Source organism: Cucumis melo, chromosome 1, assembly GCF_025177605.1.
Source record: "Cucumis melo cultivar AY chromosome 1, USDA_Cmelo_AY_1.0, whole genome shotgun sequence".
NCBI classification, from domain to species: Eukaryota; Viridiplantae; Streptophyta; class Magnoliopsida; order Cucurbitales; family Cucurbitaceae; genus Cucumis; species Cucumis melo.
In genome coordinates, this window is record NC_066857.1 from 38,131,761 (window position 1) to 38,158,778 (window position 27,018).

Genomic DNA, 27,018 nt, shown 5'->3' on the forward strand with positions numbered 1-27,018 from the left:
GAGCAGAGAGGAAGAAGACGATAAAAAATCGCAGAGAAAAAAAAAGGATGGAAGGGCAAATCTGAAATATTTAAAAAATTACTAAATTTATGGATTTTGCTACACGGGTCGTAAATATTTAAATAATTTGTTATATTTAGGAAAGTTACCCTAATTTTAAATTAAAATACTAGTTACAAGGCTAGATAACTTAATATTACATTGATGTTAATTAAATCATATGAATTAGATTGTGCTGATTTTTTAAAATAATTCACATCGATAATTTAATATATATTTTTAAAATGGATTCTTTTCAAATATAGTAAAATATTGAAACTAATTACAAAATATAGCAAAATTCACCTAAGTCTCTATAGTCTATTTGAAAATATTGCTAGATTTTGTAATTTTTTTTTATGTTATTCAAAACAATTGCCCTTTAGAAATTGTATAGGATTAAGATCTAAAGAATATTTTTTAAAATGACAATTGCAAAGAGTTTGATTAATCTTGCTAGAAAACTTATTCTTTTAGTTCTTTTTTTTTCGCCAAAAATTGAGGAGACATCCCCGAATTTGGAAAAATACACCAAATAGCATAAATTAGAAAATAAATATAATTTATAGCAAAAAAAAACAATATTTACAAAAATGACAATTTTTTATCAGTCATATGGTAAGTTGTTTTTAAATGTCAATTTTGCTCTTGAGTTTCCTTTCTTTCATGCTATCAGTAATGACTTCTATCAATGACAGCATGCCTAATATGCCAATGTGTTTTTTATGAACTTAACATTGATAATTTAAACTTTGAATTTCTATATGATATAAATGTTGATAGCATAACCTAAAATCAATAATTTATTTCAATAAAAGTTGCAACTATATATCAATTTCATGTATACTATTAGCGATAGAAGTTATAATATGAATAGTATGTTATTAATGATTCAAAGCTATGATCGATATCAACCACAATATCACTTTATAGTAGCATTACCTTGATATCATTGATATATAATAGCCTACTAGGGTATTACTTATAAATGCTATCAATGATATTCTTTTGTTACTATCTTTGATAGATATTATTAATGATCGTAAAAAATGAATATCATTGATATTAGCTATCAAAAATCTCAATTGATAGCCTAATTAAACCTCATCAATTCAAAATTGATTTGTTTACCAAGGAGATATCACTTATAAAAAAAATATTATTCTAATAATATTGCTTATACTTGCTATCAACGATATTCTTTTATGCAATCATTGATAGATAATGCTAGTGATATCATTTTATGTTGATAGAAATATAGAAAAATTACTTATAGTATCTATCAGGAATATCAATTGATAGCCACATCATTGATAGAAGATATCAGTGATAGCAACTGATACAAATTGAAAGCTATTACTGATAGTAAATATCAGTAATAGCAGCTAATTATAACAACTGAATACCATATTTTTCAAATTGAAAGTTACTCTTCCTTCGGTGGCTATCATTGATAAGAGTTATCGTTGATAGTTGTTATAATTATATAAACTGATAACATATTTCTCAAAAGCTACTATTGATAGCATCTATCAATAATAGCAAAGTATAACAACTATCAATTTCTATAAATGATAACTTTAAATTTTAAGAGAAAAAAACCCGGATGGTGATAAATTATCATTGATAGTAGCTATCAATGATAACAATCAATAATAAAGATTGATGATATTCACTGATGGTAGCTATTAGTGATAGCTTTTAATGTGAAAGAATGAAGAAGATGTGAGTGAAATGATCATTTCTCAAATTGAAAGCTATTAATGATAGTTTTTAATTTGAGAAATTCGACAAGAAACGACCAAAATAATTGTTTGACGTAGACATTTTAGTTTTTTTACTGGATTTTTGTACTATATATGTAATTATTTTATCCATATACTATATACTATTATTTTAGGGTTTTTTTTTCTATTTATGCAACTAATTCTCCTTTACCAAACTCTCCCAAAACCCATGAAATGGATGACGTTCTGGGCCGTTAGTGCGGCGTTTTATGGCCAAGGCCCAACTCAAAAGGCTGCAGTGTGATTCTTCAAAGTCCGAAACGACCTGATTTTTCACCAAAATTAACTACCCACGTTTCCCTGTTTAAAGATTAAAGTTCAAAACCACCCGCCCAATATCTCCGAGGAAGGAGAAAAAGAAAAGAAATACTCAACCAACTTTTCCATCGTAAATAAATAAATGGAATACACTCCGCCATTTCCAAATTACAAAAAATACCTGTCACTAAAATCAACACCCGATTTCTAAACTCCTTCAATCGGAATGACGACAACATATACCCCACCATTCTCTGCTCATGTGCTGATAATTTCCACTGCAGTAATGGTGGCTGCCACCGCTTTTCAGTTCAAAGTCGGCGACGAAATGGGTTGGCAACTTCCTCCGACCAACGACTCTGAATTCTACGATTATTGGGCCTCCATCAACCGATTTCAAATTGGAGATTCTCTCTGTAAGTTTTACCGGTTACATTATCATCAATTCCTCAAATTTGCTCTGTAATTTGTTCTTTTCTTTTTACTAACTTCTTTACCATGATTATCATAAAAGTAAAAGCATTGAAACTGTTATTTGACGTTTTTTTTTTTGGAATTTTTGTAGCTTTTGAATACAAGAATGATTCAGTTCTAATGGTTGAAAAATGGGATTATTATCACTGCAATTCAAGTGACCCAATTTTGGGTTTTAATAACGGGAAAGGCGTTATAAAACTAAACAGGGTAGGCGCTTTTTACTTCATCAGTGGCTTTTCCGATCACTGCAGAAGCGGCCAACGCCTCCTTGTTCGAGTCATGTTGCCGCATGATCTCATCGTTGCCTCCCCGCCGCAATCTACTGTCGACGATGCTCCTTCGCCCTCGTTCACCAATGATGGAGCTTCTCTTCCGGTCACTGCGCCGGTGGTGTACATCTTCCCCATGGCTGCCATTGTCGGAATGTTGCTGATCTCTGATCCTCTTAATTAATTACCCTACTGCTTGTTGTTTGGTTTTGTTGGTTACTGTTTCATTGCTTATTGTTTTGATTTATTGTTTTTGTTATTGTTGGTAACTGGTATGCGATTCATCATGTGTTCTTTTAACTGTTCGATGTAATTTGCCATTTCTAATTAGTCCACATAGAGAACTTTAACATGACTTTTTGAATATGTCGAGGAAGTTTTCTTGCGAAATACATTCAAAGAGTATGTAAATGTCATTTCTAATTTAGATGTATATATTAAGGGTTCATTTGATACTGCTTCTTATCTATTTTTTGTTTCTTGTTAATTAAGAGTTAAAAACAACTTTTCATTCCATAACTATTTTTATTTCCCTTTCTTGAAAAAAAATACAACCTTACTGACAACTATTTTCTTTTGTAATAATAATATAATATATAAAAACAAGATAAGCCATAATTTAAGCAATCAACTAAAAAAGAGATTGTCAAAATTTTATACTTTCTAATACAAATAAGTGTTGATGCATAACAAAATAACAACAATAAAATTTATTATATTTTGTAAATATTTTAGTTTATTTTACTATATTTAAAAATATTTCAAAATTTGAATATTAAAATAATATTATATAAATTTAGATATATTGAAAATTTATAATTCAACGTTTAAATAATATGAAACTATAGAAAAAGTTAAGGTCTTTTTCAAGAAAAAAATATATAAGTAACAAAACAAAAAAGCATGATATAGTGAAAAGGAAAGGCAAAAATAATTATGAAATATAATAAATAAAAACTATATATATAAAGAAAAGTAAAAAAATAATTGATGAAATATAATAAATAGAGTCAATAGTGTAATATAATATAAGAGTGAGTCAATGGTCATGATTGGTGCTCCTAGGAGTGGATTAAGATGACATTCTATATGTCTAAAAAAAATGGTCAATGCAATAGCCTACAAATAACGACTCAAACCCAATTTTGACCTGTATAAAAAAGTTTTGAAAGTTCAAATCTAACTAGTAAGTGGTCTCACATTGAGGAATGTTGAATAAAGATTGACTAGAGATGTCCCAATCTTAATTTTTAATTTTGGCTAGTCTTAATTTTTTATTTTTGGCGCCAAAACTTGTCTTCCAACGATTTCTTTTATATATTGATCCTACACCTCCTTAGTTTAATGATCACTAACTAATAAGTGTGAATTACATCTCTGCCAAAGTCTATGGCACAAAGAAAACAAGCCAAGGATCATGATTGGTGCTCATTGGTAGTAGATAAAGGTGGCACCAAAAACGTCTGAAAAATTGCCCGTGCTACAGCCTACCAAAAATGACTCAATTTTGGCTAGTATAAAAAAGTCCTAAGAATTCACATCTAACTTGTAAGTCATCTCATTTTGAGGAATTTTTTTTTTTGAAAAAAAAAATTGATCAATGAAACCCAAGGCTAGTTTTTACTTTTGTTGCTAAAACTAGTCTTCCAACAATTTCTTTTATTTGTTTTGGTTCTACACTCCTTTAGTTCAATGATCATAGGCTGCTAAGTGTTGGATCACATCTTTGCCTAGGTTTATGGCACAGAAAAAACGAGCCAAAGGCCACGACTGATCCTTCTTGGTGGTGGACTAAGTTGGCGATCAAAACATCTGAAAATTTTCCAAGGCTAGCCTAGCAAAAATGACCCAATTTTGTTAAGTATCAAAAAGTTATGAAAATTCACACAAAAAAATTTACTATTGAAGCTCATACTCAATATTTATTTATTTTATTTCACCAAAACCAATCTTTCAAGAGTTTCTTTTATTTATTTTGGTCTTGCACCCTTTTAGTTCAATGATCATTGACCGATAAGTTCATGACTACATCTCTAACAAGGTTTATGAAACAAAAAACGAGCCAAGAATCCTAATTGGTGCTCATTGTTGGTGAACTAATGTGACACCCAAAACGTTCAAAAAATGGTCAATGCTACGACCTACAAAAAATGACGCAATTTAGACCAATATAAAAAAGTTCGAAAAAATAAAAAAGTTCAAAAAATTCACATCTAGCTAGTGAGTGATCTCCTATTAAGGAATGCTAAAGCTTTTTCCAAAAAAAAATTGACCAATGAAACCTCTAACTCTTGTTTTATTTTTTTGTGCCAAACTTGACTTCCAACGGCTTCTTTTATTTGTTTGAGTCCTACACCTTTTTAGTTCAATGATCATGTGAGATTATATTTCTAGCAAGATCTTTGGCTCAGAAAAAAGAGCAAAGGGTCGTGATTGGTGATCCTTGGTGCTGGACTAAGGTAGAACCCAAAAACTTCGAAAAATGACCTACACAAAATGACTCGTTTTTGGCTGATATCAAAAAATCCTTAAAAGCCACACCCAACTAGTAAGTGGTCTCATTTTGAAAAATGTTGAAGTTTTTTCCAAACAAATTAACTAATGAAGCCCTAGACTCGATTTTTATTTTTTCAGCCAAAACGAGTGTTTCAATGATTTCTTTTATTTGTTTTTGTCCAACACTCCTTTAGTTCAATGATTATAGGCTAATAACCGTGAGATCATATTTCTAGCTACGACACATATAAACAAGCCAAGGGGTGGGATTGGTGCTCCTTGGTGATGGACTAAAGTGGCACACAATACGTTCGAAATGGTTAATGCCATAACCCAAAAACAAAAAGACCGAAATTTGGCATTTTCAACCATTTGCCAACAAAGATAAAAAAATATAAAAATATTTTTCAGACTTAAGTTCAGCCGGTCGGTCTAATGGTGTAAATTTCTTTCGAGTGTCTTCAACCAAACACTAGAGATGAGTATAAAGGCATGGAAACAGTACCTTCAATTTAGCCACCAAAAATTTCACGAGAGAAACTCAACTTATTACGAATTAACATTAACTATAAGAGTAACCAAAAAAAAAAAACCTAGAACTTAGGAATAGTTACAACAAATGATACATAAATGGTAAAAAATAATGTTTTAACATTGTCGACTCCAAAACTACATATTTCGATGGGGATAAAATTGAAAAGGAACTATTAAATACTCATCTTTCTGCAGTCCAACCGATCAATAAGGTTCCTGCCTCCACAATCCATCACCAGGAAGAACCGGTTTCCAGTAGGAATATATATGTTCCTTCTCCTGCTCGGGCAATGACTTTTGCTATCACAGTATCACTGCTAGAAATTTGTGAAACCTTGATCACAAAACTTTTAGGACACAGTGATAGCATTAGTTTTTGGAATCCACGTTTATGAGCTGTTACTGCCTACGGGTATTTTCTTTTGGTTTTTCTTCATCATTTCTTCATCAAACTTGGCCCGTTTGGCAATTCGAAGGTCAATGATACTTGGAGACATTGGTTTAATCGAGCCATGTAACTTGACAAGATGGAGGAATTCTTGTTTTGATAAACTTTTCTTTCGAATAAGACCATCAACCACCGCATCCATAAGCTTTCTGTTTTGTTGCAAAATCTAATGCCAAAAAAAAAAAAAAAAAAACAAAGATTAAAATATAGCATTACAAGTAAGAAGGAATTGTATAATTTTTTGTACGACATTTCTTGATAACGTATGGTACCTCTTTTGCACGCTCGTAACAAAAGCTCAAAATCCGCAAAGCTTCCAAATCAATATTCTGCCAATTCAATATCCATCAAATCAAGCTAGACAATGGCTAGGATATACTCGGAAATTTATTCCCAGCATTTGCCAACCTAAATTTACTTCCGGTTACAAGATGTACCAAGGTGAAAATTCTTACTCATCTTAAAAGAAAAAGGTTGAGCTAAATAAGAGCGGAGCGGCGACAGAAGAAGAGGGGTAAATGGCTCCTTTTTAGCATTTAAAAAATAGTTTAAAAAAGGTAGGATTTTAAAGTTCTCACCGTCTTCTAAATTTTCAAAAGTGAAAGATTATACACACACACACACAAAGTTAAAGTAAAAACTGTCTTCCTATAAACAAAAACAAAAAGTACGCTCTTCTTTTTCTCCTTTTCAAGTATATAATCCTGTATTTTCATTAATTATGGGCACATTTATTATAGTAAAAGAAGCAAGCGTACATTGATTCGATCTGCAACCCAGAAGTTTGATACTCCATGATGTTTCTCGGAGAAGCCTCCAAGGACAAGGGTTCTAGCAGCTGATCTAGCACTGTCTGCGGTTTCAGCCCAGATTGTACTCAACTGTAATGCCAAAAGATTGCAACTTAGACCAAACAATTCAAGAAAAGAAACTGCAAGCAAGTGGATGTGGAGGTTTAGAAAAAGATATCAAGAAAAGATCTTTTTTTTCTTTTTGAAGAGAAAAAAAGGATCAGCGAGGGTATCCGGACATCTCAATTAGGTTGACATCCCCTCAATACTCTTTAATAAAAGTTGCATCAAAAGGGTCCCTCTTTCTTTTTTCCTTTAAAGGAAACGAGCCACTTCATTAAGATAATGAATAGAATCACCGAAGGTTTCAATGATTTCATTCATAATTACCTTGATGGCTTAATGTCAATATATATATACAAGGAAAGACCCAATAAAAAATAAGGAAATTATCTACCCTAAATCAAATATTTAAATAGTTGCAAAATAAAAGAATACAGTAAAACCCTAACAAAACAATTACAAAGATACCCTAACTTTAATAATTTACAACACTCCCCCAAGAACGTTCAAAGGGAAAAAAACGAGGAAGGAGAGGGGAGTTCATTTTGTTAGAAGGTTTTGGGCTGCAGAGTTCCTTGAGAGTGAGGAGGGCAGAAAGGATTTTCTGATTTCTTTTGTTTGATCTTAATTTCGTTTCTGTGTTCATCTTGTTCTTGTTTGTTAGTAAGAACTGAAGTATCAATTTTCTTTTGTAATCTTTGAGAATTATATCAATATATATGAATACATTTTCTGGTGGAAGTAGAAATACCATTTCCCCCTCCTAAAATTCTAATCTTTGAGGACACCGGTTGGGCTGCTCATGCCTCTTAGCTTTGAAACATCCTTATGCTGCAAAGACTATTGCTGAGGCTTTTGTAAAAAAGATAGTAAGGTTACATGGCTATCCAAACTCCATTGTGTCTGGTCGTGACAAAAGTATTTTGAGCAGTTTCTGGAAAGAGATGTTTAGGTTGTCTGGAACTAAACTGAATAAAAGCTCTACTTATCATCCTCAATCAGATGGCCAAACGGAGGTGGTCAATAGAGAAGTGGAAGCTTATTTGAGATGTTTTTGTGGAGAGAAGCCGAAAGAATGGACGAGTTGGCTACACTGGGCTGAATATTGGAACAGTACGACGTACCAAAGATCAATTGGGATAACACCATTCCAAGCAGTTTATGGCTGGCTTCCACCACCACTCATCTATTATGGAGATAAGGAAACGCCCAACTCAACATTAGATCAGCCATTGCAAGAGAAAGACGTGATTTTGGGGTGCTGAAAGTACATCTCAGAATAGCACAAGAAAAAATGAAAAAGTATGCAGACAAGAAGAGGCATGTTGAATTTCAGGAGGGGGAAAGCGTATTTCTAAAAGTCAGACCGTATAGACAAGTGTCCTTGAGAAAGAGAAGAAATGAAAAGTTGTCACCAAAGTTCTTTGTGCCCTTCAAGGTGATTGCACGAGTGGGACCGATTGCATATAAACTGGAACTACCACCCACGGCAACAATTCATCTTGTATTTCATGTGTCCCAACTCAAGAAGGTGCTTGGAAATCATGTTGTCCACCAACTGGCTCCTTTTTTAATGAAAATTTGGAATGGATGGCAAAACTAGCTGAGATTTTGGTTATCGGAAGAACAACTCAACAAAAGATTGGGAAGTACTCATTAGTTGGGAAGGACTACCACCCCATGAGGCAACATGGGAGAACCGTGATTATTTTGCACAACAGTTTCCTCATTTCCACCTTGAGGACAAGGAGTTTGGAGGAGTGTAAAAGAAAGAAAAATGAAATGGCACGTGCAAATAAGGGGGAAAGTAGCAAGAGTGGAAACCACCTTGGTGGGGACCACAGTTAGTTACATGAAAAGAACGTTAAAAGGAAGAGAATGGGGAAGGAGAGGGAAGTTCATTTTTGTTAGAAGGTTTTGAGCTGATGAGTTCCTTGAGAGTGAGGAGGGCAGAAGGTTCATCTGATTTCTTTTGTTTGATCTTAATTTCGTTTTTGTGTTCATCTTGTTCTTGTTTGTTAGTAAGAATTGAAGTATCAATTCTTTTTGTAGTCTTTGAGAATTATATCAATATATACAAACACATTTTCTGGTGTCCTATAACATCTCCTTAGCATCCTCGTCATATCCCGTAGACATAAGGTCCACAAATACAAAATAGAGTATTCAAGAGTACAAACCGCAATGATCTGCAGATCCAAAATGGAATGGAAATAAAAACAAAACAAAACATGAAAAATACATCAAAGGACAGCAACCATATAGAAAGTCAAAACAGTGGGTCTTCACGAAGGAGTGACTTAAGGAGCTGAATCAATGAAGGCCTGCCAGTTGTGACTGATAGCTTGGGTGGAGAAAGCCATCGCATTCCTACTTTTTGTCTCAAAGCGATCCATCCGAGAAGTTTCCTTGTCATGGAATGTTCTTTGGTTCCTTTCAAACCAAATTTCAGCAAGCTCAGCTTTTGAAAAATTAGCCCAGATCAGCCTCAGTTTCTTCTAAAATAACCCACTAGAATTTGCTGAACATTCTGGTCAAAAGAATCTCTAAAGACTCAAGCCGCATCAAAAATCGAAAAAAGCTTCCACCAACCGTTTGCAGAGAAGGAGCATTTAAAGAATAGGTGCTGTAAATCTTCGCCATCTTGCTTGCAAAGTGGCCACGTTAAAGGAGATAGGCATCTGTTCGGTGTCTTCCGTTGCATAACTGAACTGCAGTTCAAGTGGTCCAAAATCATAATCCGTACAAGAATACTTACTCTCTTTGGACATTTGGGTTTCCACAAGGCTTTACAAAGATCCTTGTCCAATGGGGAGAAAGCCGACAGGTGTCTTGTAAGAGATTTTACCATAGACTTCCATGCTCTTCCAAAGACCAAATTGTCTTGTCGGGATTGTCCAAGACCCCTTTTGAATCTAGTGGGCCATCAAGTTTTGAAAATCCAAGATCTCAATATCATTAAGAAGCCTTCTAAAGAATGCGGACCAAGAAGAAGTTGAATAATCCCAGTGGGCTGCTATGGAGCCTTTTGGTAGAAGTGTAATTCTGAAAAGGCGGGGAATATTGAGTGCAGAGAGAAAGGTTGTTAATCTACCCATTGTCCAGAACGCAGTCCTTGAACCATTTCCAATTAAAAGTAGCTAAAGGCTCCACCTTCCTCCATACCCATGAGATACTAATCCAAGGGCTTGAATTCCCCATCGTGTGCTAGTTGAAGGGCTCGTTTCCATGGATGCTTTGGATGACTTGTCTCCAAAGAGAATCTTCTTCATTCATAAACCTCCAACCCCACTTGGCAAGTAGGGCCATGTTCTTATTTTGCAATGCTCCCAAGCCCAAACCTCCGTCAAGTTAGGGCTGGATAACTTTGGCCCATTAACTAAATGATTAGTTTTACTTCCTGTGTACCCCCCTCAGAAAAAAAATCCTCATTAGTCTTTCCAAAGAAGATGCTATATTAACCGGCATTGCAAACAGAGACATGTAATATGAGGAAGATTAGCTAGTACGGTTGACATAAAGTAGCTCTACCACCTCGTGTCCTTCCATTTGTCTAGTTTTTCTGCACTTCATCAATCATGGGCTGCCAAAAAGGGCCCTGTCTCGGATATCCCCCCAAAGGAAGTCTTAAGTATAAGAAGGGCATGTTTTCCGCAAGACATCCCATTATCCCAGCCATATATTTCAGTTCATCCTCTGCCACATTAACTCCATATAAGGCTGATTTCTCCCAATTAATCTTCTGACTGAAGCACCATTCAAAAAGTGTAACCGTGTCCTTCAGTTTCATTAGCATGCTTTCATCACACTTGATAAACAGAAGGGTGTTGTCTGTGAATTGGAGGATTGGTACGTGAACCTTTTCTTTGCCAACTACAAAAGCTTCGTAGTGCCTGTTTACTAAGCTTATTTAATAGAGCTCCCAGCACCTTACTTAGTCGAAGAAAAAGGGATACAGAAAGGGGTCACCTTGCCAAATTCCTCTAGATGCAAAGATGCAGCCTCGAGGCTTACCATTTATTAGAATGGAGAAACGTGGCGTTTTGAGGCAGCCCATAATCCAAGAAATCCATTTTTGACCAAAAAATTTTATGTACATGACTTTTCAAAAAGCCCCAATCTACACGGTCGAAGACCTTTTCAAGATCAAGCTTTAGAATCCACCCTTCTTCCTTCTAGCTCGATAAGCCTCCACATTTTCACTGGAAATTAGCACCCGGGTCAAGGATTTGCCTACCTTCAACGAAGGAACATTGTGAGGGATTGATGATATTGGCCATGACTGATTTCATTCTTTCTGCAGAGACTTTTGCTATTATCTTGTACGTTGAGGTCGTGAGACTGATTGGTCTGAAATCATTTACAAGGATCGCATCCTCCTTCTTTTGTATAAGGTCTGAAATTGGTAGGATTATGTTGGCATTGACGTTTTCCTCCTGGAAAATAACTTTTTCATACCAAATGCAGAAAAATAGGTTGTCTATTTTGCAGCTTTCAACTTCCATTTCTATCTTTGAATTCAAACAAACTATAGGCTGAAAATTTGCCGAAATAACGAACTGTCTTTCACTCGCCAGAGAACTTTGGTGAATAGTTTGAGAGCAGTCATCACCGAAAGGCTAGTGTTGGTAGTCTGGGATGCAAAAGTCGTGGAGCTACCAGAAAGAGAGAATTGAAGTGGGAGGTGAAGGAAAGGAGGAGAGAGAACGGAGAGAATTTACCTTCCAATTTCTTTTTTTTTACACTAGTCAATTATCAAGAAGAGATCTTCCAAATGGGAACTGCAGCAAGGAAGCTCATTGTTCACCATATTATACATTATAAGTTTAAAACGCTGAATGTGAAATGATGCTGAAATTATCAATACACGATGCTTTAACCATAAACATCCCTGTTGTAAAAGGCAGGACAAAAACAATGTGGAAAAATGTAACTTTCTGGGCAAACTTTGCAATTATTTATAGCTTTCAGTTGACATCTTTGATAGGTCTCAACCTTTCAATTTTTTTTTTATTAACAAGCAAGGGAAGTTTCAAGAGCTCCGTAACTCTCCAATTCTCCGAAAGAGAACAATTACAATGAACAAAGTATTCGATAACCTCCTCAACTATCTCTCCTCACGCCGAGACCCCTCATAAGTTGTAGTCCAATATAGATTTACACAACTGACGCCGGACCCCTCAGCACCCTAACTAAGAATATTCCCATACACATAACCAACATTTTTCCTCACACAATATCACCTCTCTCTCTCTCACGCTTCCTCAAGTATACCTTGGTGATTTGGGGCCTATCAGTCTCACATCAAGATCCGAATTTAGCATGTTTAGAAGAAAATGTCCGGTAAGTTATGGGGAAAATTGTCATATTTTTTTTTTATATCTATGAGTGTCCGAGCCAGCTTTAGCGCATCTCGACTAATCTCATGGGACAACCCACTTAACCCTACAACATTCGGGTATCAGGGAAACTTGTAGGAAATTAATTCCTAGGTAGGTGGCCACGATGAATTAAACCCATGACCTCTTAGTTAGTTTTTGGGACTATGTCTTCCTTTTTACCAATAGGTCAAACCATGATGGTTAGATTACTGCCAGATTACTTGCAATGCATCTATCTTATAACAATTAGACAAGTATCATACCTGGTCTTCCCCATGCCAGAGCTCATCTGCAGCACGTGGTGCTAGTTGAACAGTTATACGATTCAAGAGGGACTGGCGGCTGCATGAAATCATATGCATGAGTGAGAAATACCAAAAACGAATGAAGAAAGGTTTTGTTATGCATTTTGAGTTTAAACTAATGTGTTAAATTAATAATATAATCATAATAATAATAACAACAATTTTAAAAGAAAAAAGTGTATATAAAAGTTTTGGACAACTATTTGAACCAAAAACTAGTGCAATAAAAGGAATAACAATTGTGCTGACTACAACTTATGAGAATGTAGAGGGCACGACCCCCAGGAGAACTTCATACATGATCAGAACAGCAGTGAACAAATAATTTTTATTAAAGAAAGAAAAAAGATCATTAGCTCTCCCTCAACAATGTTTGAAATAGGCGAGAGAGAATTGGATGGCTAAAACAGAAAGAGAGATACAACATACGTAAACATTCCTTCATTGAACGTTATGGCATTCATTTTCATCCGAACATAACCCAATTCCCTACCAGCTCTAGGTGCAATAGTGACCTGCACCAGATGTAGTCATGTTCAAATTGTAAATATATTCCAGGTATCAAGCAGAATAACAGGAAAGTGTAATGTTTCTGATAGAACACTAGTGTAAGATGTTCTTTATTCAACTTGGTAAATGATACTTCAGAACAAAGACATGACAGATTATCAATTCTGGAAATAAAACTCAAAATACAACAGAATAACAAGAACAAACACACTCTGTTATCCTCCTCTCAAGGATAAACAGCCCACTCACAAACTGAATTTTTTCACCCACTCACAGACCCTCCTCTCTCCATTTAAACTACCCCTTCTCTCCTAAATAACTGTAAGATCCAGCAACTACACATTCACTTAAAACTATCCATTCACTTCCAAATTCTCTTTCTTCTCTTTTGCGCTCTCTTTCTTCTTTCTTCTACTATATTGCAGTATTATGGGAGGTCTAACATTACACTCCTCCAAAACCACCTTGTCCACAAGGTGAAAGTCAGGAAATTGGTGTTGAAATTTATCACAATTCTCCGAAGTAGCTTCATGCGGAGGAAGGCCCTTCCAGTTGATTAAGATCTCCAAATTTCCTGTTGTTGGATTCTTCTGGTATCCGAACACTTCCTCTGGTATAGCCATCCATTCACGGTTTTTTGATATCTAAGGGATCAATGGATGTGCTGTTGAATGCTCTCTTATCACCTTCTTCAGTTGAGACACATGAAATACTAGATGAATAGCTGCTAATACAGGAGAGGCAATCTATAAGCCACTGCCCCTATTTTCTTTGGCACTTTATATGGCCCAAAAAACTTGGGTGACAGCTTCTCATTCCTCTTTTTCTTAAGGAAACTTGTCTATATGGTCGGAACTTCAAAAACACCATGTCTCCCACTTGAAATTCCACATCCCTCCTCTTCAAGTCAACATTTTTTTTCATCTTCTCTTGAGCCATCTGAAGATGTTCCTTCAAAAACCCCAAAGCTATCCCCTATCTTTGAGTTGTACTTCAAGAGTTGAATTAGGCATCTCGGATTCTCCATAATAGATCAACGGTGGAGGGAAATGCCCATAAACGGTTTGGAATGGTGTAATTCCGATGGAACTGTATTGTACCAATATTCCATCTAATGCAACCATTTCACCCATTCTTTTGGTTTCTCACCACAAAAACATCTTAAATATGCTTCCACACTACGGCTGACTACTCTGTTTGCCCATCCGTTTGTGGATGATGAAATAAACTTCTGTTTAACTTGGTGCCTGTCATTCTAAATAATTCACGCCAGAAATGACTCAAACACCTTATCCCAGTTTGAAACTATTGACTGTGGGTATCCGTGTAGTCTAACCACCTCCTTCACAAACGTTTCGGTCACAAATTTGGCTGTGTAAGGGTGCTTCAAAGCCATAAGCTGTGTAAGGGTGCTTCAAAGCCATAAAATAAGCATATTTACTCAACCTATCCACAACCACTAAAATTACTTCATACCCTGTAGCCTTGGGAAGCCCATCAATAAAGTCCATAGTAATATCATTCCACACCTTCTCTGGAATCTCTAACGGCATAAGCAACCAGCTGGAGATAATGCTAGAGATAATGCTAGAGATTTATTCCTTCGGTACATGAGACACTCATCACAATATTTTTGACATCTTGCTTCATCCCTTCCCAATATAACTCTCCCATTAGCCCAATATCACTCTCCCATTAGCCTTTTATAAGTGCGTAGATACCCTGAATGCCTCCCAAAAACAGAATCATGACAAGTGTGTAATATAGTTGGCAGCTTCAACATTCCTTGGTGTAAAGTAAAATCTGAAACATCAGCTTCATTCTTTTCCAGTTCTGCTACAATTTCACTCAACCTTGGACTTTTTTCACCTCTTCTTTAATAGCCAGTAGGTCAATCAAATCAGGGGGCTGTCAATTGATTTAGATGCACAGTGGGTGGCATTCTAGACAAAGCATCTGCTGCTGTATTTTCCTTTCCAGGCTTGTAAATTACCTCAAAGGTATAACCTAGCAATTTGGCTATCCTCTTCTGGTGTTGAGGTTGAATCACTGTTTGCTCCCACAAGAATTTCAAGGACCTTTGATCTGTTTTAACTATGAATTTCCTCCCAAGCAAATATGGTCTCCACCTTTGTACAACTAACACTACTGCCATCAATTCCCTTTCATACACCGGCTTTGCTTGATCTCTTAATGACAAAGTATGGCTGAAATAAGCAATAGGTCTATTTGATTGAATTAATACCACCCCAACTCTAAAACTTGAAGCATCTGTTTCGACTTCAAAAGGAAGGTTGAAATCAGGTAATGCTAATATATGCAAAGTCATCATAGCTTTCTTCCAAGTTTCAAATGCCATATGTGATTCCTCCGTCCACTTGAATGCTACTTTTTTAAGTAGTAGTTGTGTCAATGGGGCTCCCACCTTACCATAATTTTGCACAAACCTCCTATAATATCTGGTGAGACCTAGGAAACCCCTAACTTCCCGTACATTAGTTGGAATTGGCCATTCTCAAACTGCTTGTATCTTTTCCGGTTCAACCTCAACTCCTTTACCCGAAATGATATGCCCCAAATACTCTACTCTTGCCTTGGTTAGTAAAACCAACAACTAAATTGATTGAAAGTTCAACTATTGGATTCTCTACCCCCTCCATTTCGAGCTTCTGTATTGCCTTGGTTTCTTTGCAATCCTCCTCTTCTAAAACTTCCAACTCCATTTTCCCGGAGTACAAGTGTTCTCAACTCTCTCTTCTCTCTAACATTACATCTATGACCAGCATAGTATTTTTCATTACAACAAAAGCAGAGTCCCTTGTCCCTCATTGTTTGGAATTCAGCATCAGTTAATCTATGCATCGGTCCTTCTCGTCAATTCTCTATGGCCGTGGCTCCACGCAATGTGATTGTTCTCATTGGAACCATGCCTCCCGACTTATTTTCACTCAAATTCGAAGGATTAGTCACTTTATTATAAGGTAAAGTGGATGGAGACTTACCTCTGCAATTCATTTTCAATCCGGCTTCTCTTCTTGTTACTCCCCGATTCTCCACACGCTGAGCCAATTTCATCATTTCTGAAAGCCCCTTTGGCTCCCAACATTCAACTTCAGGCTTTTTCTCTTAAACGGAAACAAAACTTCTTTGTTAATAAGAACTCAAAGTACAAGAGAGTTATACAAAGAGAGCAATAAAGAAGTTGTAATCAAGGGAGTCCTAGAGGAATCAAGAGGCACACCCGGACATCTCAACTAGGTTGAGATTCGACTTCAGCCCTAATCCACGAAGATAGCCCGGTCATAAAAGTCTCCTCCAGCACTTCCTTTGGCAATTGTTGTAATGGCGCTACCAATTTGTCAAATAAGTCCCGATACTCCTCCATAGTAGTCTCTTACTTAATCGCCAAAAATCTGCAACAAATGGAACGTTCTCTTACCGATCGAAATCGAACCAACAATCGTTGCTTAAGATTTGACCAATTCACAAACGGTTCACGTTCTTTCTGTGACTGGTACCAATCAAGTGCAGCCCTATCAAAACTGATCACAACGACTGTTAACTTCTCCAAATCAGATGGCTTGTGAATTTGAAAATAACAATCAGCTTGGAACAGCCAAGAATCTGAATCTGACCCACTAAACACCGGCATATCAACCTTCTCAAATTTGTTGCAGTCGCTCAAATGCTCATCACCTTCAGCTTTGCTGGTCTGACCCTCATTCTTCACCTCCTTCATCATTGTTTCGACTCCATCAATGGTGCTGTCATTCACTATATTTCTATTCGATGACCCTTCTCCAGCTACCGAATTCATCAACGTTTCTTTCCCTTTGCCTTCTACATACTTCATTAACAGCTGTTGTTGCTTCTCAGTTTGAATTCCCAGCTGTTCAATGCTCTTTTTGTTTTAGTCAATGATACAAGATTTTCTTCAATTGCTGGCAATTTATGAAGTTCGACGCATATGCCGGAAATCTCTTGATGAAACCTCTCTAATTTCTCTTCAATTCTTTTCTATGTCATCGTCTTTCCTTTACCCAGGGCAAACGCTCTGATACCAATTTGATAGAACATTAGTGTAGATGTTCTTTATTCAACTTGGTAAAAGATACTTCAGTACAAAGACAGATCGATAGATTATCAATTTTGGAAATAAAACACAAAATACAATAGAGCAACAAGAACAAACACACTCTGTTATCCTCCTCTCAAGGATAAACAGCCCACCCACAAACTGAATTTTTTTCCCCACTCACAGACCCTCCTCTCTCCATTTAAACTACCCCTTCTCTCCTTAATAACTGTAAGATCCAGCAACTACACATTCACTTAAAACTACCCATTCACTTCTGCATTCTCTTTCTTCTCTTCCGCATTCTCTTTCTTCTTTCTCCTACTATATTGCAATATTATGGGAGGTCTAACCGTTTCCCTTACGATTTTATGCACCGGAAATTTGAGAATACTTTCCATATTCTTCACTGAAGTTCAGCTACTACCAAATACTTTCCATATTCTTCCCCAACACACACACAAGATACTAAACAGAAAAATAATTACATAACGGGCTACACCCCTCTGGGCCCAAGCCATACTAAATTAAGTTAAAAGTCCAACGCTAAATAAAAGACCAAACATAGTAAAAACTTAAGCAAAGTAAAAACTCAAACAAAATAACTTCAAAATACTTAATTTGGCATCTTTTTCTTTCTTCTTCTATATGTCTTCAGTATTGGAAGTCTAACAGTGGGCAGCAAATAAAGATGAAGAATTCTCAACAAGAATGTGTTAGGTACTTAAGCACCTTGAAAAACCACATCCCAAAAGTCAGCAGTCAGGGTGGGTGGGAGAGCCAAGCAGCTAAGTACCACGTTGGTCATCCCATTCAAACCAATGTGTGACAAAGGCATCCATACTTACCTTTGTTCCTAATAATATCCCATTTCCGGAAAGCCGACGTCCTGATGGTACTTCACTCAGCCACACCTGATCAGAAACCATCGTCGGTTCCACTTCACAATGTTGCTACCTTACTCTGGTACCACTGTTAGTATTTAACCACCTTGAAAAACCACACCCCAAAAGTCAACTATTAGGATGGGAAAGCCAAGCCACTTAAGTACCACATTAATCATCCCACCTAAACATTGTAGGACACGTCCCATACTACCTTGGTTCCTAACATAATGGTTATATTTCCAAAACATTATAGTGTTGCTAACGTTGTACATACTGAGAAGTCAAAAGGAACTTTGTTCAAATATTAGATATATCATTTACACACTCACTCTGTTTATGTATTAGATGTATCATTGTACATCTTGAGAAGTCAAACGACTCAAAAGTATGAGTTATACAATAAGAGGGGTCCCACAAGAACTCTGATTATTCAAGTGTTGGTACCGAAGTTTCAAGTTGATCAAGAATCATGTACAGAAGTACTTCGTTGCTGTTAAACTGACAATCCTTTCTTTTGTTCCTTCCTAATGTTAGTTATTCAATTCAATCTACTTCAGGAATATCAAATGCAAAAGTAGTGGATAATTCTAGTGCATGAGAAAAATGGAGAAGTCAATGATTAAGACCATACAAATTCAATATTTCCAAGATCAGGAAAGTTCACGCCCACAACAGCCATTGCTGCTTCATTAATGGCCACTTGCTTCCATGTGTCTGGGCTTCTTTCCTTCCTATCTAGCATTCCCCTTTCTTCTATTTGAGCAGCTTGCAATAAGTCATCGGTTGTAATCTGCAAAAATCAGATAAATTTTTCCTGATAATAGGGCAATCTATTGCATGGGCGAAGTCACAATATTTCAGTAGGAAGCCTAAAGTCACAAAAGGGAAAAGAAAAATTAACAATATGAATCAATAACTAGAGAAAAAAAAACAGTATTTTGTTACCAATACAAGTAGAGCAATATTAAAGATATACACATGATATTTTTTGCTAATGAAGAGTTTATTTTTTATTTTTTTATTTTTTGAAAAGAAGACTGACCTCATTATTAAGGAAAAAACTCAAAATACAAGAGAGACATACTATTAGTATAAATAAAGAGACCAAAGGATAAGTGGACGCACCTGAACATCTCAACTAGGTTGACACCCTATATTCCCCTCATCATATCCACAAAAATCGGAAACGAGAATACAAACGACAATAGTACATCGACAAAGGTACAAAAATAAAGGACTAAACCAAAATCAACACTGTACAAACCAACAAACAATGATAATAGCTTATTACAAGTGTTGTGATAAAATAATGACTTTGAAATACACGGAAAGAAGACAATAGGGAGGAAAAGAAATCTTCTTTGGCGCCGGTGACAGAATTTCCGCAGAATGGGGCAGAAGAGTGACGGAATGGAATGGAAGGCAGAAGCGAAAAGGGACGCGGAACGGAAGAGTTGAAACTTGAAGTCAAGTCGTGGAAGAAGATGAGTAAAAGTCGTTTCGTTTCTTCACACCCAAGTTACACGTAATAGGTAAAAAACAATAGGTAAAACACGTAATAGGTATAATAATTTTTTAAAAAAATTAAAGCCCAACCCAAACGTAAAAGCCCGTGCCTGGAGGAAGGCGCATGCCTCAGCAACGCCTCATCATCCGCGCCTCGCCTCTCCATAAATAAGCGCAAGATGTGCACATTGCGTCTAGGCGCACGCCTCAAAGCACCTTTTAAAACACTGGAGACATGCATCATTATTAATCCTCTGTATGACAAAAACACTCTTATTAGTATTGATCAGGGCTCAATAGAGGATTTCATCATCGAAGTAAGAAGATGGTAGGTGATGGATCTTTTCATCTCACATTCAAAAAGTGGGACAAATTTAAAACCTGCCTTTGGATTACTGGTGCAGAAAAACCTTTGAAGCGATCGAAGATTATTTTGGGGGATTGGAAGACATAGCAATAAAAACACTCAACCTCACGAATTGGAGTGAAGCTCGAAATTTAGGTCAAACAGAACTTATGTGGTTTCATGCCACCACTATCAAAATTACAGAATTTAACCGAGGGAATATTTCTTTGAACTTTGGCGATATTGAGCTTATGGATCCCCTAAGTATTACCAAAGGAAGTTTAGTTGTTAAAAACTTCAAAAATCCCATTGACTAAATACAAGTTAGGCAAGTTAGGGAGGATGGAGAAGTTGACATCTTGTTCTTCCCTTCATATCTAGATGCATCCAAAACACAAAATGGCCCCTTCTTTCTCAAGAAGCCCCTCCGAGGCCCTGAATCTCATCCACGACCCATCCTTGGTGCTAGAGAAGACAGATAGCGATGCTCAGACCAGCAACATCCCTCCGTTGCCAGAATATGAAAGGTCACTGTTAGAATTGGTGGGCTTGTTGTGTGTTGAAAGCACATGGGTTCTTTTATATTTTTTGTAACCCTAATTATTCTTTCCTTTTTTATCTTGAGCTCCTGTTGCTTATCAATCTTCCCTCTTTGTATTTTTTGTGATATAACAAAATAACAAGAAAACTCTCTAGTTGTTTTTCTTCTTGTACTAGGGTTTCCACGTAAATCATGTGTTAATTTTGTCATTATTTTCAATATGGTATTAGAGAGGAATAACGATGAAACAGACAAAACCCTAGACAATAATCTTGATGGAACCCGAACAGAGGAGAGCCTCACTATCAGCGAGACAACAACTAGAATCAACACCATCACCATGGACAACTGGTTCTATCGGCTTCAAACCACGCTAGTGAGCTTCCCCCTTCAATCGTAGCACCTCTAAGTGAAGATCTCAACAGGCCGTCACTGATCGCATATCTCCAGCGACTGCCCAGTGTTCAGGAACCTACCCCAACCGCCGCTTACACCCTTGCTGCAAACCCTAACTAATCGTCGCAACCCACTCTAGTCGCCAATTATTCCCTTGCTGCAAACCCTAACCAGTCGCTTCACTTCCTAAATCCTGAGTTGCTGCAAACCCTAATAAATCCCTCACACCATCTGAGCCTTGAAATCCTTCACCACTACCCGACTGACGACCGACACCTATACCTCACCGGGAAACCTACCAAATGTGGTGTCGGCCCAATCTAAACCAAAAATGCACGATACCACCCAATAACAATTGGCTATGTTTCACAGCAACTTGCAACATTTGAGGCAGCTCTTGGAGCTCCTACAAACACCTCTTATCCTGGCATTCCAACCAATGTCTCGTTGTATTCCGAGAATCCGGTAAACTCATTCCCTAATTTATCCTCCACTACATGGCTGGTTCTATGGCACATACTAGAGGAATCTTTACAAGAGAGAAGTTGAATGGCCAGGACAACTTCTCTTGGTTCCAATATGTTAAAATGATCCTTGAAGAGTGCCACAAATTTGGCTTCCTGAAAATAGAGATACCTCGCCCTCAACCAAGTGATTCCCAGGAACGTTTCTAGAAAGGGGAGCATTTTCTCATTCGGGCCATGTTAATCAACAATATGGAGCCACAGATTGGCAAGTCCTTGTTGTATGCTACAACTGCTAAGGATATTTGGGACACAACTCAAAACTGTATTCGAAGCTTCAAAATACTTCTCGACTCTTCACACTGCGAGAAAAATCCACGAATGCAAGCAAGGGACTATGGATGTGACACCCTATTTTAACAAGTTTTCTCTCATTTGGCAGGAAATGAATCTTTGTAGAGAAATTGCCTGAAACTGTCCCAATGATGGCACACAATACTCTAGAATTGAAGAGATTGACAGAATATATGACTTCCTTGATGCCCTCAACCTGAAGTTTGATGTAGTCCTTGGGCGTATATTGGGCCAGAGACCTATTCCTTTCCTAATGGAGGTTTGTTCTGACGTCCGACTTGAGGAGGACCATACAAGCGCTATGAATACTCTACCCGTCCCTGCCATTGATTCTGCTGTCTTCAATGTGAGGTCCTCTACTCATGACAGCAAGAAGCACAATGGAAAATCGATCCCTATCTGCGAGCATTGCAAGAAAAGTGGCATACCAAGGAACATTATTGGAAATTACATGGTTGTCCCTCAGGAGGTAAGAAACTCCTCTAAACGACAAACATAATACAATGCGAGATTATGTGAGTGAGTCTAATGGAACTTCTCATCCATCTGGTCACACTAGAAACCAGAATGATCCTAGTCCAAGCACACTAGGAGCTATTGCCTAGTCAAGTATGCCTCAGTCCCTCAGTCTTATCAATGTTGATGGGAAAAACCCTTGGATTCTAAATTCAGGTGCTACAAATCATCAGATAGGTTCATCTGAGAATTTTATCTCTTATTTCCCATGTGTAGCAATGAAAATATTAGAATTGCATATAGCTCCTTGGCCCTCATTGTTGGGAAGGGGCAAAATTCTCTTTGAATGGCTACCCTTACTTGTTGACTAAAACAGGCATGATGGGTTGCCGACCTGTTGATACACCTATCAAGTTTAATGCTAAACTAGGAAATTCGGTTGATAAAGTTCCAGTTGACAAAGAGAAATATCAACCCCTAATGGGGAAGTCGATCTACTTATCCCACACTAGACGATATCTCTTATGCTGTAAGTACCGTTAGTCAATTCATGTAGACTCATTACGAGGAACACATGGAAACAGTAAACAGAATTTTGAGGTATTTGAAAACTACTACTAGTAAAAGGTTGATGTCCAAGAAGCTGACACAAGGTGAATTGAGGCCTATACTGATTCTGACTAGGCAGGGTTTTTGTAATATAACAAAATAATAAGAAAACTCTCCCGTGGTTTTTCTCCCTGTACTAGGGGTTTCCATGTAAAGCTTGTGTTAGTTTTTGGTCATTATTTTCAATTGACACAATTAAATAAGAGAGAGATTGTAATCAAAGAAAGTTGTGATGTAGATGTTGTGGGCCCTGAACTCCTGCCAACTAACCACATTTTAAATAATACGAAATGTGAAAGGCAAAGGAAGGAAATCAAAAAGCACCATTAATTTAGAAAATGACTGTGTTTTACCCCTTGTAAAATAAGGGCGCCAAGCTAAATTAATCGAGGACATGCTCTAACGACCTCTCTCTCCCCTGGCCTGCTAAAAGGGGTTGCCTCTCACTATTTCAGACACGATGCACCACATCCCACCGAGTACTAAAGGAGACATTTGTAATTCATCCTCTACTGTGGGCTTGAAATTTGAAAGGTCCAACAAGTTAAAATCAATTTTAACTGGAGAGGAAATAACATTGCGGAGCTTGAACACATAACCCCCTCCCTCCTAAGTCACTAATTCAATCCAAAAGCCTAAATTGACAGGTAAAAGCAAATTTAATATAATATCTAACACTTTGCATTTCTTTCTCAAAATTAATGATAGAAGTAACATGCTATTAGTATGAGAAACAATAGCAAAGTACCTCAGTTCTTCCCTCACGGATCATATTTAAAGCAGCAACCTCAACTATGTTTGCTAGTTCTGCACCAACCATTCCATCTGTCATACTGGCTACAGCCATGTAATCAACATCTTCAGCCATAGGTTTCTTTCGCGCATGAACCTATAATCACAGAAGAAAAGGGATAAATATTTGTCTTGTAACCTTAAAGAATCTTGTTTGTACGTTTACAATCATCAAAGAAGTGAGGAACCAGTGAAACAGCAACACTAGTAAAATTGAAAACTATATTACTTTGAGAATCTCCAAGCGACCAATAAGTCCAGGCTTAGGAATATAAATTTTTCGATCAAATCGTCCAGGCCTCACAAGTGCTGGATCAAGAATATCTGGTCTATTAGTTGAAGCAATAGTGATCACTTCACCCCTGCCTTCAAATCCATCCAAGCAGACAAGAAGCTGAAATGCATAAACCAACAACAACACAGACCATTAAGCACGAAGCAGGACCTTTACAATTCACAAAAGCAGAATCAATAATTCTAGCCCAACCTGATTAAGAGTAGCATCACGTTCTTGCCCTCCAGAACCTTTTATCAAACCACGTTCCCTTCCAACAGCATCTAGTTCATCAATGAAAACAACTGATGGAGCCTATCATGACCAACATAATATTGAAGAAAATGAGAAACCGACAGCACATTTTAAAATTCTACCACATGAATTGGGGAAATTAGAAGACAAGAAAGTGGACAAGATTGATATTTATAAAAATAGGAAACGGAAATATGAAACATGATAATAGTTAGAACAGGGATATCATATTAGATTAACCGAGCACCACCAATAGTAATATACCCCACAGATCAGTGAGCAGACTTTAGCATTCAAATAATGGAAACGAACAGACTAAACAGTGTTTTTTTCCTTAAGAAAATTTAGGTTCAAAACAAAATGAATTTGAGCAAATGAAAATAGACATACATTTTCCTTTGCTTCTTGATATAGAGCTCGAACACGTGAAGCACCAACCCCGACATATATTTCCACAAATTGAGAAGCAGATATGGAGAAAAAGTTAACACCTGCCTCACCAGCAACTGCTTTTGCTAGTAAAGTTTTCCCCACTCCAGGAGGACCGCAAAGCAGTATTCCACCTGATTAATAAACATTTAAGCCTTGAAGAATCCTAACGAAACAGCTCCAGTTACTTTGTGTTTCCATTTAAAGCAGGAAATTACTCATACATGGCAAAATCTACATTAGAACCCAAAAAAATGCTCATTTGTAGTACTAACAAACCATTAATAAGAAAAAGTTCTTCCGATAAAAGTAATTTCTGACCTGGTATCTTTACACCCCTTCTCCTGTACATCTCTCCTTGTGTGAAAAACTTCACAATTTCCTCCAGCTCAAGCCTTATTTTCCCAAGCCCAGCGACATCCTCAAACTTCACATTCACCCCTTTCTCCAGATACTGAGGCAGCCTCTTGCCATGAACCCGACGAACTCGAGCACCCGACTTCATAAATTGCATAGCCATCTTCAAATAAGGATTCTGTTCACCTTTTCCTTGCTCAATATCATCAGCCTCACCTTCTGTATCTTCCAGCTCCCTTTCTAACTCCTGCATTTTCTTCCTCTCCTCTGCTTCAGCCTTCTCAATCTTCAATCGATCCTCATAATCCCTCTTCTGTTTCCTATAACCTAACACCACGGTCTGGTAAAAGATTACAAAAAATACCAAACCAAGGGCTGATGTCACACTTGGATCCCCGGCTAAAGTTACCCACATGAGTCCCATACGTTCGCTCTTTTTTTTAGCCTCACGAAATGATTCCCCCTGCTGCTTCCTCCTTGTCTCTCTCTTAATCCTCCTCTCCACCTCTTTCTTCTGCCTCTTCATTGCCTTTTCAATCATCTCCCTTTCCAGCCTCATTTTCGCCAATTCAGCAGCCTTTCCCATCTTTAACTCCTCCCTCACACGCCTAAGCTCTGCAGCCCTCTTGGACTCCTTCTTAGGTTTAACAAAATCATTCTTAAACTCCGGTCTACTCTCCAAGAACGCTAAAAACCGTGTCAGCACGTCAGGAGGCTTCATAGGAGGTGTATATGCATTAACACAAACAGAATCGATCCCCAACTCATTCCAAAGCTCCCAAAACCTTCGATTACTCTCCACAGACGGCAACACCGTCCTCAACACTCTGGAATCCTCCAAAATCACTATTACTGGTTCCGACCTCAGCCTCAATAACCCATTAGGAACTTTAATCACATGTTTAACTTTTCCCTCCCTTTTCAAATCCAGGAGTTCGGTATAGGGAATCCGGTTTGAGATAGCTGGGAGTCCCTGAGACCAGGAAAGCAGCTCCTGAAGCGAAAGAGCTTCAACTTTTTTGGCGGAAGATTTCTTAGGTCCACGTCTTCGTTCCTTCACTTCTTTGGAAGCGGCGGCAGCGAGGGCGCTGGACATAGGAAGAGAGGTTGAAAGTATAGTAAGAGTTACAGAGATTTGGAGGAAATTCAGCTTGTTCTCCTTCTTAGAATCGTTGTGTTCGTCGGTTGGAGAATCGGACCGTGTTGAAATTTGAGATGATATTGAGGGATGTGGGCGACGCCATGTTCGTGGCTTGAAGGTCCCGAGCCTGGCATTGGGAAGTGGGGAAGAAAGAATGAGAAACCGTTCGCAGGCCATCAATTGCGTTCCAGCCGGTGAAATCGATGGAAGGGAAAACCTAGGAGAATTCACTTTGTCGGAAGAGAAGAGCGGGAATGAAGCGAAATCATCTCCCTTTCCAACCTTGATATTTCACCTTCTTTTCTCGTTTCTTATTTCATGCTTTTTTTTTCCGAAACAGAAAACGGTATTATGTTTAACAAGAACTGATTTGATAATGTTTCTATTTAATTAATTATTTTTCCTATTTTGTGTTGTTTTTCGCAACATTTTTGTTTATTTTTTTATTATACGTATAGGAGGTTTTATAAAAAAAAAAAAAAAAAGAACAAAAGCGCAAAAAAATATTTAGTCCACAACTTGAAAATAACAAAAATACACTCATGATTAATAAACACTTGAAGAACAATCTTGTATATTCAGTCTAAACGATTTTGTGCCAAGCCTATAAACGATTTTACTCTTGTACTAAGTCGAAACGATATTCTATCAAATCTAAATGATCATTTATCAAATCTAAATGATCTCGTACTCAGTTTAAACGATCTTGTATCCTTGTACCAATTTAAACGATCTTATACCCTTGTACCTAGTCTAAACAATTTTGTACTAAGTCTAG

General features: G+C 37.2%; 2 protein-coding genes across 4 annotated transcripts in view; one reads left to right on the forward strand and one right to left on the reverse strand.

Moving 5' to 3' along the window:
• Positions 1-2,162: 2,162 nt before the first annotated feature.
• LOC103500794 (mavicyanin-like) lies at positions 2,163-3,285 on the forward strand. The gene is made up of 2 exons (XM_008464224.3): positions 2,163-2,500; positions 2,650-3,285. The coding sequence occupies exons 1-2, from the start codon at positions 2,311-2,313 to the stop codon at positions 3,012-3,014; spliced, it is 555 nt and encodes a 184-aa protein (XP_008462446.1). The 5' UTR covers positions 2,163-2,310; the 3' UTR covers positions 3,015-3,285.
• A 2,526-nt stretch (positions 3,286-5,811) lies between these two features.
• The window catches only part of LOC107991901 (probable inactive ATP-dependent zinc metalloprotease FTSHI 2, chloroplastic), a 25,647-nt gene continuing 4,440 nt past the window's right edge, over positions 5,812-27,018 (reverse strand). Inside the window, exons 1-11 of one of the 3 annotated variants that reach the window (XM_051086229.1) lie at positions 25,064-26,595; positions 24,704-24,876; positions 24,272-24,373; positions 24,014-24,178; positions 23,741-23,881; positions 18,952-19,110; positions 13,278-13,363; positions 12,807-12,885; positions 7,067-7,189; positions 6,581-6,637; positions 5,812-6,474 (exon numbers count right to left, since the gene is read on the reverse strand). In XM_051086229.1, coding sequence (XP_050942186.1) covers positions 6,250-6,474; positions 6,581-6,637; positions 7,067-7,189; positions 12,807-12,885; positions 13,278-13,363; positions 18,952-19,110; positions 23,741-23,881; positions 24,014-24,178; positions 24,272-24,373; positions 24,704-24,876; positions 25,064-26,417 — 2,664 coding nt within the window. In that variant the 5' untranslated portion in view covers positions 26,418-26,595 and the 3' untranslated portion in view covers positions 5,812-6,249. Of the gene's footprint in view, positions 6,475-6,580; positions 6,638-7,066; positions 7,190-12,806; positions 12,886-13,277; positions 13,364-18,951; positions 19,111-23,740; positions 23,882-24,013; positions 24,179-24,271; positions 24,374-24,703; positions 24,877-25,063; positions 26,596-27,018 lie in introns of those variants that run through there. The other 2 variants (XM_051086230.1, XM_051086231.1) reach the window with 2 other exon arrangements.

Bases quoted from the DNA above. Each gene is read 5' to 3' on its own strand.
- LOC103500794 (XM_008464224.3), top strand. From the start codon at position 2,311: ATGACGACAACATATACCCCACCATTCTCTGCTCATGTGCTGATAATT. The intron at 2,501-2,649 runs GTAAGTTTTACC...GAATTTTTGTAG, and splicing joins TCAAATTGGAGATTCTCTCT to CTTTTGAATACAAGAATGAT.